The following is a 16643-nucleotide window of genomic DNA, read 5'->3' on the forward strand; positions in this document are numbered from 1 at the left end:
TTTGATATGTTTGGCAAGCCTAAAGATAAATTGAACGACTGACTGACTGACCGGTCACCCAACTGAATGGCTGATTGCGTCCGCCTCTCTCTCCATCCCAGGCACTTACTGCCAGCAACGGGAGGTGGAGGCCATCACAGAGGGTGTTGAGGAGGATGACGCGTGCTGCTGTTGCGAGCCAGGTCATCTGCCTCACATGCTGTCCTGCAACGCAGCCTTTAACCTGCGCTGGCTGGCCTGGGAAGTGACAGCTACCAAGTACCTACTAGAGGGCTACAGCATCAGTGAGAACAATGCTGCCACCATGCTGCAAGTCTACGACCTGCGCAAGCTGCTCATCACTTACTACCTGAAGGTATGTTTACAACCAATTCAGACACACACAAAGGCAGGCTTTGCAGTCGGAGGGTAAACGTACCCCCAGTTAGGTCGTAAAACTGATTGTGAGGCATATTTTCACAATTCTAATAAGATTGTTGACATTTACAGCATGCTAACGTCTGTCGTGCCAGGGTTTGCAGCATACCCGGTGCAGCCAGAAGGAACTACACGCTGTAAAATGAGCTTTCTTGTGGACCATGCATAATTTATTACACCAAAACAAGTAAACCAACAAGGAAGCAAATAAACAAAGATATTACCGACAATACCACAGTCTTTTGGAAGTTCACCCTTCAGGGGCCAGAAAACAACAACAACTGCAACATGTCACCTCCTTTAATTAAACATGACTCAGTGTCCTGGTGGCTCGAACACATAAACCAAACCACATTCTTGTCTGGGTATCTTGAATAACTGCAATATCAAATGATTAAGTGCAAACACTAGATCTAGCCAATTACCAATTCTTTCATCTGGGATAATATTTTGAGACCCTCATCACACTCTGATGGCTGTTAGATACTCTTAACATAATAGGTTAAAAAACTGGAATACAACACACACAAAAACGTTTTGTCATGAATTAGTTTTAGACGTCAATGGCAGCATGTTAATAGTGTCATTGATACGGCTTGCTAGCCTTAAAATATTGCACCTTTGCACACGCTCTCTGCCCTTTTATCTCTCTCTCTCTCTCTCTCTCTCTCTCTCTCTCTCTCTCTCTCTCTCTCTCTCTCTCTCTCTGTCACTCTCTCTCAAATCTAAAATGTGCCAGATCTATTTGTTGTCCCTCCGTCTCACCCTTTCTCCCCCTCTCGACCTAACCGTCCAACTTGTCCTCTGTCAACACCCCTCGTCCCTCTCACCCACCCTCCACTCGCTCCTATTTTTTCCTCTCCTTACCTTTTTCCTTCTCTCCCTCCTCCTCTTCCTCATCACTGACCACTCCCACTCCCACCAGAGTATCATCTACTTCCTGGTCCAGTCTCCCAAGCTGTCCGGCTGGCTGAAGGATGTAACCATTCAGGACTCACTGCAGTCCTACACCAAATGGCACCACATTGAGCGCGACCCACAGGTCTTCAGTGTGAAGATTGATGAAGACTACGTGCACTGCTTGCAGGGGGTGACGCGTGCCAGTTTCTGCAACGTCTACCTGGAGTGGATCCAGTACTGTGCCGGCAAAATGGAGACAGTAAATTCTTATTGTTTACACTTGCACTACATGTGCGTTGACTTGTGTGACTTGAGTTGTACACTTTACTTTTATGACATTATGTCATCTATCTATCTATCTATCTATCTATCTATCTATCTATCTATCTATCTATCTATCTATCTATCTATCTATCTATCTATCTATCTATCTATCTATCTATCTATCTATCTATCTATCTATCTATCTATCTATCTATCTATCTATCTATCTATCTATCTATCTATCTATCTATCTATCTATCTATCTATCTATCTATCTATCTATCTAGCTAGCTAGCTATCTAATGTAGTCATCGTAGAAGTAAAAATTTAGGACACTTCTTTTGGATTTGGATGCACAACTACTCTAACTTATGGCTGAAAAGTCTCACCAGTTTTCAAATGGCCCTATTTTTGCTTTTTGTATGTGTGGCTCGCTAGGATGCTCAAGTTTACCTTAATGTGTGTGTGTGTGTGTGTGTGTGTGTGTGTGTGTGTGTGTGTGTGTGTGTGTGTGTGTGTGTGTGTGTGTGTGTGTGTAGCCCATGGAAAGTGATGAGGACTCCCCTCTGGTGACTCTGTCCTATGCTCTCTCTGTTCTTGGGAGGAGATCCCTTGGCACAGCATCACACAACATGTCCAATAGGTAAGAAAAATAAAGGATTGGTAAGTATCTGTAAATTCAGTAAGGTTCCAATGGCCGTTCACAGTACTTTTTAAAGCCTCCCAAAATCATAATTTAGTGAGATATAATGGCATAGTACTCCAAATATAACTGAAAAAATAAGTGAAAGAGAAGTGACTTTCTACTTCTCACTCTGATGCAGAAACATCTAGTTCATATACTCGTCCCGCAGCTTATGTGATTCAAAAAGCAACTCGCATTGATGAAAAAAAAATACTTCTATAAAAATACAGGATACCGAAAAACAGATGTTTGCTGGGATTATCTGTAGAAACAGGACAGTGGTTATCGTTGATGTTGTGGGGGTATTTACCTGCAGTTAGACAGGTTGACCAGGAGGGGGCAGTGAAACACTTCACACGTCCACTTCATTCAGACAGATTTGACCGAGTGAACATGATTGTGCCAACAAAGCTCTTGCCCTCGCCTGGTTTGTATGATGAGAATATCCAGCCTCATCTTCATTCTGTCTCATCCTCATCCCAACACGAAGTCTGGAGTCGTTCCTGTATGGTTTCAACACACTCTTCAAAGGAGACTTCCGCATTGCCACCAAAGACGAGTGGGTGTTCGCTGATATGGACCTTCTGCAGAAGGTGGTGGCTCCCGCCGTCAGGATGAGCCTCAAACTGCACCAGGTGAAAATATCCTGTTCGAACCCTATGTCTCACTAGCACCTACCCCCCCCCCCATCTCTCACTCTCTCTGTGCCTCTGCAGCTCTCTTCTTTTCTCCTCTGTTTTTTCCCACCCTCTATTTCTTTCCCTGAGGTGAGATGTTCCACTGTAAATTACCGTCTTTCATGATAATTCAGTATGATTTCACACAATCGGCTTCTTCAGTGGCATTTTATTTTAGGCTCCACTGAACTGAACTCTGTTCCATTGCTTTTCGATGTCGTAATGCTTCTTTTCCAGCATGAATGTGTTAGTTTTCTGTTGCTCACACAGTTTCTGCATGACAGTAAGCTTGTTCTGCGATTCTGCTAAATTCTAATGGGCCCTCTTGTGTTTTACTGCTTGCATTATCTTCCCTCTCAGGACCATTTCACATGTCTGGAGGAGACAGAGGAGGCGTCCATCTTGTACGAGGCCATCAGCAACTACCGTAGCAGCTTGGTCATCTGCCATGAGAGCGACCCCGCTTGGCGTAAGGCGGTCCTGTCCAGCCGCGACACGCTGCTCACGCTGAGGCACATGATCGACGACGGGACGGACGAGTACAAGATCATCATGCTGTACAAACGCCACCTGAGCTTCAAGGTCATCAAGGTAAACGAAGGCCGGGCGTTCCTCCGTGTTGTCGTCATCATGTTTTTGGGTTAGGTGTGGTTAAATGGTCTGGTCTCCTCTTGTCTGTTCTCTCCTTGCTCTGTAGATCAACAAGGAGTGTGTGCGTGGTCTGTGGGCGGGCCAGCAACAGGAGCTGGTCTTCCTGCGGAACAGGAACCCGGAGCGTGGCAGCATTCAGAACTCCAAGCAGGCGTTGAGAAACATGGTCAACTCATCCTGCGACCAGCCACTTGGCTACCCAATGTTAGTGTCGCCACAGGCTGTGCTCCTATTGCCGTCATGCCAGATGGGTAGAAGGGGGTGTTAGATACAGACACAGATAACTTTATTTTTTCTGTAAGGAACTTGGATTGTGGAAGGCATATGCAGAGAGGCACACCGACACACACACATGGGACAAGACAAGCCAGTGTAGTATGAAAATATATGTCCTAAAATTAAAAAAAATAAAAATGTGTTGTCGATGGCGACACGTGGAATGGCATCTGTCAGTGTGCACATTTTGTTTGTTTGTTTTCTTTTTTGGTTGGCACATCACATGCATACTATATTAATCCCCATAGGGAAATTCCTCTCAGCATTTAACCCATCCTAGCTGTGTAGCTAGGAGCCATGGGCTGCTTCCTTCATGCTGCGCCTGGGGACCAACTCCACTTCTTTTCCCATTGCCTTGGTCAGGGACACAGACAGGAGTATTAACCCTAACATGCGTGTTTTTTTTTATGGTGGGAGAAACCGGAGCACCCGGGGAAAACCCACTACAGACACGGGGAGAACATGCAAACTCCACACAGAAAGGACCTCGGATGACCCCCCAAGGCTGGACAACCCTGGGGTTCGAACCCAGGATCTTCTTGCTGTGAGGCGAGAACGTTAACCACTGGGTCACCGTACCGCCGTTTGTTTGTTTACTGACGACCGAGTGCGTTTGTTTTCTTGATTATTGTTTGTTTTTGTTGTGCACCAGCCACACAGATGTTAAGAAGCGGTTTCCTGCGAGGGTAACCTGTAGTGAAAAAAATCTGCCTTTGTTGAAGTGTGATGTTTGTTGTATGACTATTAGTCAATAGTCAGTGGTCCATATCCCTTCACATCATATGTACGAATCTTTGAAAATTTTCAAAATGACAAGACATTAACCCTAATGACTGTGTCGGTAGGCTAGTATGCAGTTGAATAACGTTTGAGCTGGAGTTGATCAGGGACGATGATGCTGTCATGTATTTATATATACGTTGAAAATTGTTGTTCTATTCAGAAAGGGAACTTTTGTTATGGCCTACCCTTCAAGGATTTTTAAATGCTGAAAATATGACCTGTGCTGTCTCGTTAATCTAGGTATGTGTCGCCGTTAACCACGTCGTATGCCGGGACACACCGGATGCTCCGCAGCATCGGAGGAGGGCCGTTAAGTCTGGACTCCATACGCAGCTGGTTCTGCTCCAAATGGCTACGGTCAGTCCACCGGAATATAGTATCTGTGTGTGTGTGTGTGTGTGTGTGTGTGTGTGTGTGAGAGAGAGTCAATCTTAAGACGTCTTGGGCACAAGCTTTTCACTTTTCCTTGACCTCACTTGAAAACATCACAAAAGTCAAGGAAAAACTTCAGAAGTGCCTTTGGGTATATGTCTGAGAAATCAAACATCCTTTCCTGCAGTTTCCTGAGTTTGACGTTGAGTGATATCGATGTTGCTGCTCAATAGGAAAAACTACAAATTCACAAATACTTTGCTTCCAGAAAGTGCACTTACAGTCTGTTTTATCGCCCATTTAATTTTCTAACGATAGAATGGCAATAAAAACCCAATTAGCTGTGGGCTAACCAGGGCACAAAAAGAATGAACAGGGGATACTCTATAGCATCCATCCATCCATTATCCGAGCCACTTATCCCAATTGGGGTCGCGGGATGCTGGAACCTATCCCAGCAGCCGTTGGCCAGCAGGCGGGGAGACACCCTGGACAGGCCGCCAGCCTGTCACAAGGCCGACACATTCATACCTAGGGACAATTTAGTATGTCCGATTCACCTGACCTACATGTCTTTGGACTGTGGGAGGAAACCGGAGCCCCTGGAGGAAACCCACGCAGACATGGGGAGAACATGCAAACTTCACACAGAGGACGACCCGGGATGACCCCCAAGGGTGGACAAGCCTGGGGTTCAAACCCAGGACGTTCTTGCTGTGAAGCAACCGCGCTAACTACTGCACCACTGTGCCGCTCCTCTATAGCACACAAACAAATAGCCTGGCAGTATGCATAAGGAAAAGAAGAAAGGAAAAATAAGGAAATAAAGTCATGTATAGATCCTCAGATATCTTATAGCAAGCAGCACTATGATTACAGCATATGCTTATCCTGATCCTGATCCAGGTCCAATCCAGCCCATCATTGCCAATTAACAAGCAACACATAAATGCAACACATCACATGCATTTGCATCCTTTCACCACCATGCCAGTGTTCGGCCAACGCTTTACTTTTATCGGGAGACTCTGAGCCATGAATCGCATATACAACCATTAAAATTCATGGTATTGCAGTCCGGGAATCCGATCTTTCTCTCTCACAAGGTTGGTCCTGTGTTCCCTCGCCGTAAAGAAGTAGGAAAGGAGCCATGAGGCTTCCTCCACTAAAGTGACCATCCCAACTCCGACCGCTTCTTTTCCATGGCTGCCGTGAAAAACCCCTCCAGGTCACGCATGTTCTGCAGGAAACCTGCTCGGTCCGTTTCGATATTCAGATGCACCCCTCAAATGAATTTCCTAAACCAGTGGTTTCAAGGTGGTCCTCGGGTACCATCAGTAGGGCTTGTTTTCTCCTCTGACAGGCAGTTTATTACATACCCCGCTTGTGTCCGGGACCCAAGCCATTTCAGATCGGGAACAACAGGTGAATGTAATGAACGACCTATTAGAATAGAAAACCAGCGGTGCCGACGGTACACGAGGATCAGATTGAAAACCACAAGTGATTAAAAACCCTACACCCGTTCCTCTTCACTACGGCAAGCACTGCAGTCAACCCGGTCATTAATTTGAGGTGAAAAATCCATCTCTTCCCCCCCGGTCCAACATCATCCAACTAACACAGGAAGACATAGACATATATTCCCATTTATAGCACCATCTTGCTGCCTTCTTTCTCCACATGTGCCGGTTGAGTCATAAGAAATTTCAGTTATTCGGGGCTTCCTGGTGGCTCAGTCAGAGGAAGACAAACGATCTGGGCTCAGGCCAGATGCTGCAGCATGTTCCCGCACGTTTGAATTTGGGAATCCCTTGCAACGTACCATTCCCTTTTTCTCTACTGTACTACTAACTAAATGCTAATCCTGCAGGGGGGGAAAAAAGCCACTTGGCGCTGCAATAAATCACCCCTGCATCGTCCTAACCAGCTTGTGAAATTAGCTCTTCTATGCACATTTACAAGTACCGGCCCAGTGGAAGTCAGCGCTGCAGAGAGTTTTCGCCGCCAGCTTGATTTGGTTTTAAATGCGTGCACGGGGACTGTGGGAGTGCACGCTTGAGAGAGAGAGAGAGAGAGGTTCTGGAGAAGAGACTGGGAGGGCAGCCAACGGCATGCTTGAAGTCCCTTCTTCCCTCCTTCCTCCCTCTTCCTTTTGTTGCTCGCCCTTTTTCCTGCTTCTCTTGCCTGACCCTTCCGACACCCCTCATTCTTCTATATACTGACATGAGCTCACCTTATCACACAGGCTCTGCATTAATCTGCACACCTCCTGAGTGTGTGTGTGTGTGTGTGTGTGTGTGGACCTGAGTGTGAGTTTGTGTCATGTTACTGCACTGTCTTGAGCCGAGCTTTCCTTTCAGGTTAGATTAGATTGTAAATCTGGTTTCGGTGGTCTCGTGTTTTAAATTGTTGTCTTCATTTAAATCAGTGGCCAGGGAGCGGAGAGGTGGAGCGTGCCAAGCCACACTAAGCCAATTTTAGAAGCCCGCTCTGCAATGTGCTACATAAACTAGTGCACTTATGTAACTTTGTGTGTCTGTGAATGAGGGACTGAGTGTATATATTCATGTCTGTGGATGTGTGTGTGTGTGTGTGTGTGTGTGTGTTTGTCTGTGTGTTTATCAGATGGGACTGTTAAGGCTTGCTGAATTTTTTATGGCTATCTGAGGGCGAAGGCACCCATGTGGTTTGTGTCAGTGTGAACAGAAATGATTCAAGTCACATGCATGTGTTTATATATAAATGTGTGTGTGTGTGTGTGTGTGTGTGTGCGTGCACATGTGTGCACATGTGTTTATTTTATAGGGTGCGTAAGGACAACCTGACCAGCTGCAACAGCGGGGTGAACATGGATGATGTCGACTGTGGTGCTGGTGGTTCATCCTCCATGAGTCACAACCACCCTTCTTCGGTCACCTCCAACAGCCTGAGCCTTTATCAGCACAGGGCCCGGACCACTCACAACCACAGACCCCACAACACCGGTAGCTGCTGCTGGTCACACGGGCCAAATACACCATCCGTACAGACATGACAGAGCTATGGACAGGTTCACACGAAGGATGCACCCCCCCCCCCACACACACACACAAACAAACTTACTCTATTACTTGGGTTCTAAGCCTCAACCAGAATAGCCTATTTTAACATGCATGGACAGACTTGCAAACACAATATGAATACATATATACAGATGCATATATGTTTAACAGCGCGCACACACACACACACACACACACACACACACACTGGTGTGCATCTTGCATGTGTTTAATGTCAACATGCATGTATGTGTATGTTTCTCCAGCCAGGAGAGAGTACCGCAGCCGGTCAGTTCAGCCCCAGAGCCAGCGGCCTCCTGTCAGCAGCCAATCAGGGCCCATCCTGGACTCAGGCTCCGCTCATGGCTTGGTCCAGCGTCTGTCCAATAGTCAGTTGTCCTTCAACACCTCTATAGCCTCCATCTTCTCCCAGGTACACACACACACACAATGTGAGGATGCTGCCTCATGTTGCTTTTTCTTGACCCACTCCTAACTGTGTTGTCTTTGCTGAGATAGTAACGCGGTGAAGGGATTTTAAAAGTATGCATTTTCCCCTTCCTCTCTGTCTCGCTGCCTTTCTCTCCAGGTCCCTCGTCTGTCAGGAGCTGGTGGGATCAGCTCCCAGCTGCAGGCAGCGCAGCATCAGCAGCGCTCCAGCCAGGTGGGGACTCGGGCAGGCTGGATGGACACATGCATCATGTGGGCCTGTTTTTGATTCAGTTCAGACCCAGGCGGGATATCCCGGGACAGTGATCTGTGCCCTAAAACATATTTTCAAGTTTTCAACCCCTTTGTGCACATCCTAAGCAGCTATACATTACCCCTCCATAGATATACACTCACCGGCCACTTTATTAGGCACACCTGTCCAACTGCTCGTTAACACAAATTTCTAATCAGCCAATCACATGGCAGCAACTCAATGCATTTAGGCATGTAGACATGGTCAAGACGATCTGCTGCAGTTCAAACCGAGCATCAGAATGGGGAAGAAAGATGATTTAAGTGACTTTGAACGTGGCATGGTTGTTGGTGCCAGACAGGCTGGTCCGAGTATTTCAGAAACTGCTGATCTACTGGGATTTTCACGCACAACCATCTCTAGGGTTTACAGAGAATGGTCTGAAAAACAGAAAATATCCAGTGAGCGGCAGTTCTGTGGGCGAAAATGCCTTGTTGATGCCAGAGGTCAGAGGAGAATGGCCAGACTGGTTCGAGCTGATAGAAAGGCAACAGTAACTCAAATAACCACTCATTACAACCGAGGTATGCAGAAGAGCATCTCTGAACGCACAACACGTCGAACCTTGAGGCAGATGGGCTACAGCAGCAGAAGACCACACCGGGTGCCACTCCTGTCAGCTAAGAACAGGAAACTGAGGCTACAATTCGCACAGGCTCACCAAAATTGGACAATAGAAGATTGGAAAAACGTTGCCTGGTCTGATGAGTCTCAATTTCTGCTGCGACATTCGGATGGTAGGGTCAGAATTTGGCGTCAACAACATGAAAGCATGGATCCATCCTGCCTTGTATCAACGGTTCAGGCTGGTGGTGGTGGTGTAATGGTGTGGGGGATATTTTCTTGGCACACTTTGGGCCCCTTAGTACCAATTGAGCATCGTGTCAATGCCACAGCCTACCTGAGTATTGTTGCTGACCATGTCCATCCCTTTATGACCACAGTGTTCCCATCTTCTGATGGCTACTTCCAGCAGGATAACGCGCCATGTCATAAAGCTCGAATCATCTCAGACTGGTTTCTTGAACATGACAATGAGTTCACTGTACTCAAATGGCCTCCACAGTCACCAGATCTCAATCCAATAGAGCACCTTTGGGATGTGGTGGACCGGGAGATTCGCATCATGGATGTGCAGCCGACAAATCTGCAGCAACTGCGTGATGCTATCATGTCAATATGGACCAAACTCTCTGAGGAATGTTTCCAGTACCTTGTTGAATCTATGCCACGAAGGATTAAGGCAGTTCTGAAGGCAAAAGGGGGTCCAGCCCGGTACTAGCAAGGTGTACCTAATAAAGTGGCCAGTGAGTGTATATGGCACATGTCTCATTATGTTTTAGTTGCATAAAGTTTCATCCCACTTTCCCCTTTGTGTGAGAAAGAAATAGGCGTGATATCTCCTTTTTCTCATTATTTGTGCGAGTTTAAAATTGTAAGTAAGTAAAACAATAAAGGCATCTAGATTTTTTTTTGGATTTCCCCCCCTCCCCAATTGTACCCATCCAATTGCCCCACTCTTCCAAGCCGTCTCGGTCGCTGCTCCACCCCCTCTGCCGATCCGGGGAGGGCTGCAGACTACCACATGCCTCCTCCGATACATGTGGAGTCGCCAGCCGCTTCTTTTCACCTGACAGTGAGGAGTTTCGCCAGGGAAGCGTAGCATGTGGGAGGATCAAGCTATTCCCCCCAGTTCCCCTGAACAGGCGCCCCGACTGACCAGAGGAGGCGCTAGTGCAGCGATCAGGACACATACCCACATCCGGCTTCCCACCTACAGACACAGCCAATTGTGTCTGTAGGGATGCCTGACCAAGCTGGAGGTAACATTTGGATTCGAACCAGTGATCCCCGTGTTTGTAGGCAATGGAATAAAGCGCCATGCCACCCGGACGCCATGCACCTGGATTTATTTTTTTTTTGCTCAATTTTTTCGATTTATTTGCCCACGTACACCACTTAGTAAGCCATCTTTCAGCTTTTTGAACCTGGGCATGGGGAGATAGATGTCAGCAGATGCAGTGATTGGGGTTAATAGTTTGGCAGCCTTGCATTAAAAAAAAAAATCTCTAAGACAAATTGACAAGGGACTTTGGTCTCCACAATTATTTCACTGTTGAATGCAGAAACTTTGTTTTGATTCAGAACTTAACGTTTCCGGGCGCGCAGGTAGCATAGCGGTCTTTTCTGTTGCCTACCAACACAGAGATCGCTGGTTCGAATCCCCATGTTACATCTGGCTTGGTCGGGCATCCCTGCAGACACAGTTGTCCGTGTCTGCGGGTGGAAAGCCAGATGTGGGTATGTGTCCTGGTCGCTGCACTAGCGCCTCCTCTGCTCAGTCGGGGCGCCTGTTCAGGGGGGAGGGGGAACTGGGGGGAATAGCATGATCCTCCCATGTGCTACGTAACCCTGGTGAAGCTCCTCACTGTCAGGTGAAAAGAAGCGGCTGCAGACTCCACATGCATAGCAGGAGGCATGTGGTAGTCTGCAGCCCTCCCCGGATCGGCAGAGGGGGTGGAGCAGCGACCGGGACGACTCAGAAAACAGGGTAATTGGCCAAGTACAGTTGGGGAGAAAAATATGTACATTGTTACATTGGCAATATGTACATTGTTACATCATGCCAATAAAGCCATTTGAATCGAATTGAAAAAGGGGTAAACCCCCCCCCCCAAAAAAGAAAAAAAGTCTCCTCTTAAATCGTACCATAAACAGAAGTGGCAGTGGCAAACTTATTGACACCCTAGATTTAATATTTGGTAGCACATCCAGAGAGTTGAATCCGTTCATCTGGATGACGTTGTGTCCAGATGAACGGATTCAACTCTCTGAGATTTCCTCCCCTGGAGTACTGAGCATGCACCAAGACATTTGGTAGCACAACTCTTAAGGAAATTAACTGCACCCAGGCTGCTCTTCTAGCCTTGAGATGGTCCATGCTTGGCTATTCTCCTCTTTCTGACCTTCTCAGACAATTCTCTCTGCTTTTCTTTCTTTTCTCCATGTTCAGTGTGGTTCACAAAGAGACACTAAACAGCAGAAGGAGTACTTTTCACCATTCACACTGGCTGGATGAGTGATCGTGAGATTGTGCGCACCTTTGACTCACTGCAGCGGAGTTCAGTTACTAGTTAAAGGAGTCACCCATTTGAAATCCAGTTATTTCTAGCAATATGTAATATTGTCCATGCCATTTTAGGATTTGTGTGGGGGGGTTTTTTCCAGGTATTTTAGTTTTGCTCCACTGCCAACCAAAGAAATACATATGTGGGCACCAAAAAAACATTTTAATTACAACAATCTCCTGGATGACATGGTGCATTATTGAAAAAAAAAATGCAAGGGTGCCACGACTGTACAAGTCGTCCGCTAGTCGGTTGTCTGACTAACAGCTTACTCTCTGGTAGGATGGGAAGCATATAGGTTCGCCTGTATAATGCTGTCCTGTAGGTTGATCAAGCTAGTGGATGAGAAAATGACCCCTACACACCGACTGCTAACTCCTCTGCTGTCCGCACCATTCGTCTCTTTCTAGCAGCTGTTTGTATTCACATTATACTAATACTGGACACTGGTTACTACATTTTCCTCCTCTTTGGTGCCTTTCTCAGGTCTCTTCGTCCTCCTCCACTCTCAGCCTGCTGTTTGGGAAACGTAGTTTTTCCAGCGGTTTGGTCATCTCTGGGCTGTCGGCAGCCGAGGGGGGAAACACCACTGACACGCAGTCCTCATCCAGCGTAAACATCGCCATTGGACCCTCACACAGGTCCAGCAGTCGAGCTACACAGGTAATGTAGACTGTATAGCCCTAACTTCCCCATACAATCCAGTCTTCTCACACACTGCCAGAGTATATATGGTACGCTGTGCATTAATGCCAGCATTACCGTTGTACCTTTACACTGGCCCGATAGTACGGCTACACAGATAAGCCACGGCATGGTGGCCCAGTGGTTAGCGCTGTTGCCTCACAGCAAGGTCTGGGGTTCGAACCCTGAGGTTGTCCAACCTTGAGGGTCAGCCTCTGTGTGGAGTTTGCATGTTCTCCCCCGTGTCTGCGGTGGGTTTTCTCCGGGTGCTTTGGTTTCCCCCACCATCAAAAAGACATGCATGTTGGGGTTAATACTCCTGTCTGTGCCCCTGACCGAGGCATGGCAAGACGAACTGGAGTTGGTCCCCGGGTGCGGCACGGCGGCTGCCCACTGCTCCTAGCTACACCGCTAGGATGGGTTAAATGCGGAGAAAGAATTGCCCCACGGGGATTAATAAAGGTAGTTAAAAAAAAGCCTACACTTACTGTGACTATATATGTATATATGAATTCAGCTGTCAAGTGGGGAGCCAACCAAATGGCAAATAGCCGACTGGGGCCTCACAAAGCGGCAAACATGGGTGATGAGGTAATAGCTTGTATATTAAGAAGATGGTGGGATGGTGGGTAATGTGCCCTCTGTCTGCCTCGGTTTGTTCCGAGGCAAAGGCTTTGGTGGTGTGAACCCGAAGGCAGTGTCCCCCTGCAGCATCCATGTATATGCATAGTATTATGAATAATGTATTTCTCACTTTATACTGCACTGTTCACTTTTCTGCTGGACCCTTTCCTTCACTATGCACATATACATATTTATTTACATATTTATACACAACCATATTTATCTCAGCTGCTGTGCTATTCCTCTGCCATTTTTCGCTTATTTGATTTCTATTCTCATGTTTTCATTGCTAACCCCTGTAAACACTGTTACATTTTAGATTTCCGATTTTAGTTTAACTTTAAATGTTATATTTTTTAAACTTGAAGAAAAAACATTTCACCAGTTAAATCTTTCTCTTTCTTCTCACAGTGGACATCAGAGGCATACGAGAGTATAGATGCGACCTATCCAAATACTGCTATTGGTCTAAAAGACAGCACACAGTCAGGTGACAGAGGCACCAGCCAAGGCATAGACAAGACCCAGGAGGACTCAGCCTCTGACTCAACGGCCCCGGAGGCTATGGATCAAAAGACCATCTGAGAAAAAGAAAATAAACATACACTCAAGTACACACACACACATACACACACACACACACACAAGAGACTGTGAGGGTGCATGCACACTCACGCCCATATACAGAGAAGACTGTGAAAGATCTCACACATACACACACACACTCACACGATTCTAGGCGATAACACCCATGCACATGAGTCTGCCTCCTGTTCTGTCCTCAGCATGGTCTCAGCCTGTGGTCTGAATGTAAACCAATCTCAATGGATAAAAAGAAAATCGTGATCTCAGACTTGGTGACGAAATAAAAGAGAGTTTTTAAATGAGGAAACCTTCTTTCTACCTCTGGCTGCCCCCCTTTTGTTTCATTGGTTTGCTGCAAAACTATGTGCATGCATGCACTGCAACAGACGTTTTACCGCCGTCACATATGGAGGTGATTTTGAGATACACTGGGTAGGTCACTGCACCAGAGATGAACAATTCATCTGCTTTAGCCACTCTGCAAGGTAGCTCATGCTAAAGATTTTACCTCACATCTTTATGTCTCACATTTAATTCAGGCAAGATATGGCCGCCAGACCATCACACAGGGTCTGGCGGCCTGTCCAGGGTGTCTCCCTGCCTGCCGCCCAATGACTACTGGGATAGGCTCCAGCATCCCCGCAACCCTGAGAGCAAGATAAGCGGTTCGGATGATGGATGGATATTTTCAAAGAACACACAGTTACCCAGCAAAGTTAGAAAACGTTGAGTAAATGGGGGAAATCGGCATCTGTTCACAGAAGCTTTCCAAAATGCAAACTCATTAATTTGGAAAATGTTGCACGTTTTTTTGCCAAGCGAAGAAGCTTCAAGATCCCCATATGGTACGAGGTCAGCGTTTAATCTCCGCCCAGATGGGCTACTGAACCAGTGACTATTAAGTTTCCGGTCAGCCTCCGTATCCTACAAGTGATTCCTCCAAAGGGGAAAGTTTCTGAGGTGCACTCGGATGCAGAGATGTTTTCTTCACTCTTGCTGAATGAACACGACTGAAGGAGGTCATTTGGGGGGAAATGTTCCGCGTGAGTCTCTTAAAGAGACACTACCATGTTTGTTTTTTTTTGGACGTTTGGCTACTCGTTAGCGCTCCAAATAAACATCGGTGCCATTTCACATTTGAAATCAGGGGTACTGTGGTTACTCATCCATTGGTTTCAACAAAGGATGCACACAAAGCTACCTTTGCTGACCCAGGTTTTCGATCTGTGCAGGAATTTCATATTCCTAGAAGTATAAAACACTAAATTCCAAACGTACCTTTTTTTTGTAACCTATCCTGATATAACGGCGGCACGGTGGTGCCGTGGTTAGTGCAGTCGCCTCACAGAAAGAAGGCCCTGGGTTCGAGCCCCGGGGTTGTCCAGTGTGTGGAGTTTTGCATGTTCTCCCCGTGTCTGTGTGGGTTTCCTCCAGGGCCTCCGGTTTCCTCCCACGGTCCAAAGACATGTAGGTCAGGTGACTCGGCCGTACTAAATTGTCCCTAGGTGTGAATGTGTCGGCCCTGTGATGAACTGGCAGCCTGTCCAGGGTGTCTCCCCGCTTGCCGCCCCAATGACTGCTGGGATAGGCTCCAGCGTCCCCCGTGACCTGAGAGCAGGATAAGCGGTTTGGCTAATGGATGGATCCTGACATACAAACTCATTGCACGGTGCTTCTCAACACTGGAGTGCAGTGGGCCTGAGGTGCCGAACAAGTCAAAAATAAGACACAACCACATATGGGGAAAAACTTGAGTATTTATTGTTAAGATGTTACATTTAGACTTTCTCTAGCAGCACTATTTAAAATGACGGATGATCACGGGGCAGTTGCCATCAAGTTTGCTCGTACGCAAGATGTCACCGTGTAAACAGAGACGTAGAACTGAACGTGACATCCCAGTGCACCGCGGCCACACATGCCCTTTACATGACAGTGATCAGATATACTGTGTCGTGCAAAACGTGATATAAACTCTTGAGGAACAACACTTTTTGTGTCTTTTCGGGACGAAAACGAAAAAGAAATTTACCACCGGTGAAACAAAACAATGTAAAAACAAGGTAAAAATGGCAAGAGTGAGCAACCTCAATTTTTTTTTTTTTGACATACATTGACAATTTCAATCTCACATCATGATGGACTCCGTCAGATCAGGACCACACATTTTATGTCAAATGACCACATTTCAAAAAAAAATTTTTTTCCCAACATATTCATTAGGCTCTTGGTTTAATGGTTAATTATTTCCTGAATCAACAGAGTACATTTACTGAGTGTATCATAGTTCCATGTAAACAAAAAGAGCCCTCTGGTTTAGGTAACACAAACCCACAGGAGTGAAAAAACCAACAGAGAACACAACAGGATGTGTGTTTCATAACGAGTATTTTAACAGAACATCTTATTCCAACAATCCCTCTTAGCCCTTTACACCGAAGCAGACTGGATAAATTTGGCACATTCAAGCCACAAAGATGGCTTCTTTTTTTCCTGTTGTGTGTATCATTTGGACAGCTACACTGACTATCATGCCAGCCCAGGTCACACATTTGTTTGACCTTCTGTTAAGAAAGAATTGTTTTTAATCGGTTATACCACTACAGATGACAATTGTTTGGTTTCTGGCTTACCCTGTACTCTAACCGATATCTTTCGAAGCCAAATCTGTTAGTAACAGTTGAAATCCAGGTCAAATTGAAAAAAAAAACAAAAACAATTTCCCACTTTTCTACAATGCACACCTTTGTTGAACTCAGTAAATATTCAGCTCTCCCTGCAGCAGACTTTCACATTGATAACTGAGGG

General features: G+C 46.3%; 1 protein-coding gene across 1 annotated transcript in view; it reads left to right on the top strand.

Moving 5' to 3' along the window:
- The window catches only part of pcnx2 (pecanex 2), a 52272-nt gene extending 38139 nt beyond the window's left edge, over positions 1-14133 (top strand). The window contains exons 30-41 of the mRNA XM_056291800.1: positions 102-355; positions 1343-1576; positions 2121-2224; positions 2757-2901; positions 3304-3534; positions 3641-3798; positions 4894-5010; positions 7834-8012; positions 8336-8502; positions 8659-8733; positions 12429-12605; positions 13662-14133. Of these exons, the coding sequence (XP_056147775.1) occupies positions 102-355; positions 1343-1576; positions 2121-2224; positions 2757-2901; positions 3304-3534; positions 3641-3798; positions 4894-5010; positions 7834-8012; positions 8336-8502; positions 8659-8733; positions 12429-12605; positions 13662-13835 (2015 nt within the window). The 3' untranslated portion in view covers positions 13836-14133. The remainder of the gene's footprint in view (positions 1-101; positions 356-1342; positions 1577-2120; positions 2225-2756; positions 2902-3303; positions 3535-3640; positions 3799-4893; positions 5011-7833; positions 8013-8335; positions 8503-8658; positions 8734-12428; positions 12606-13661) is intronic.
- Positions 14134-16643: the final 2510 nt, after the last annotated feature.

This window comes from Lampris incognitus, chromosome 13 (assembly GCF_029633865.1).
Source record: "Lampris incognitus isolate fLamInc1 chromosome 13, fLamInc1.hap2, whole genome shotgun sequence".
NCBI classification, from domain to species: Eukaryota; Metazoa; Chordata; class Actinopteri; order Lampriformes; family Lampridae; genus Lampris; species Lampris incognitus.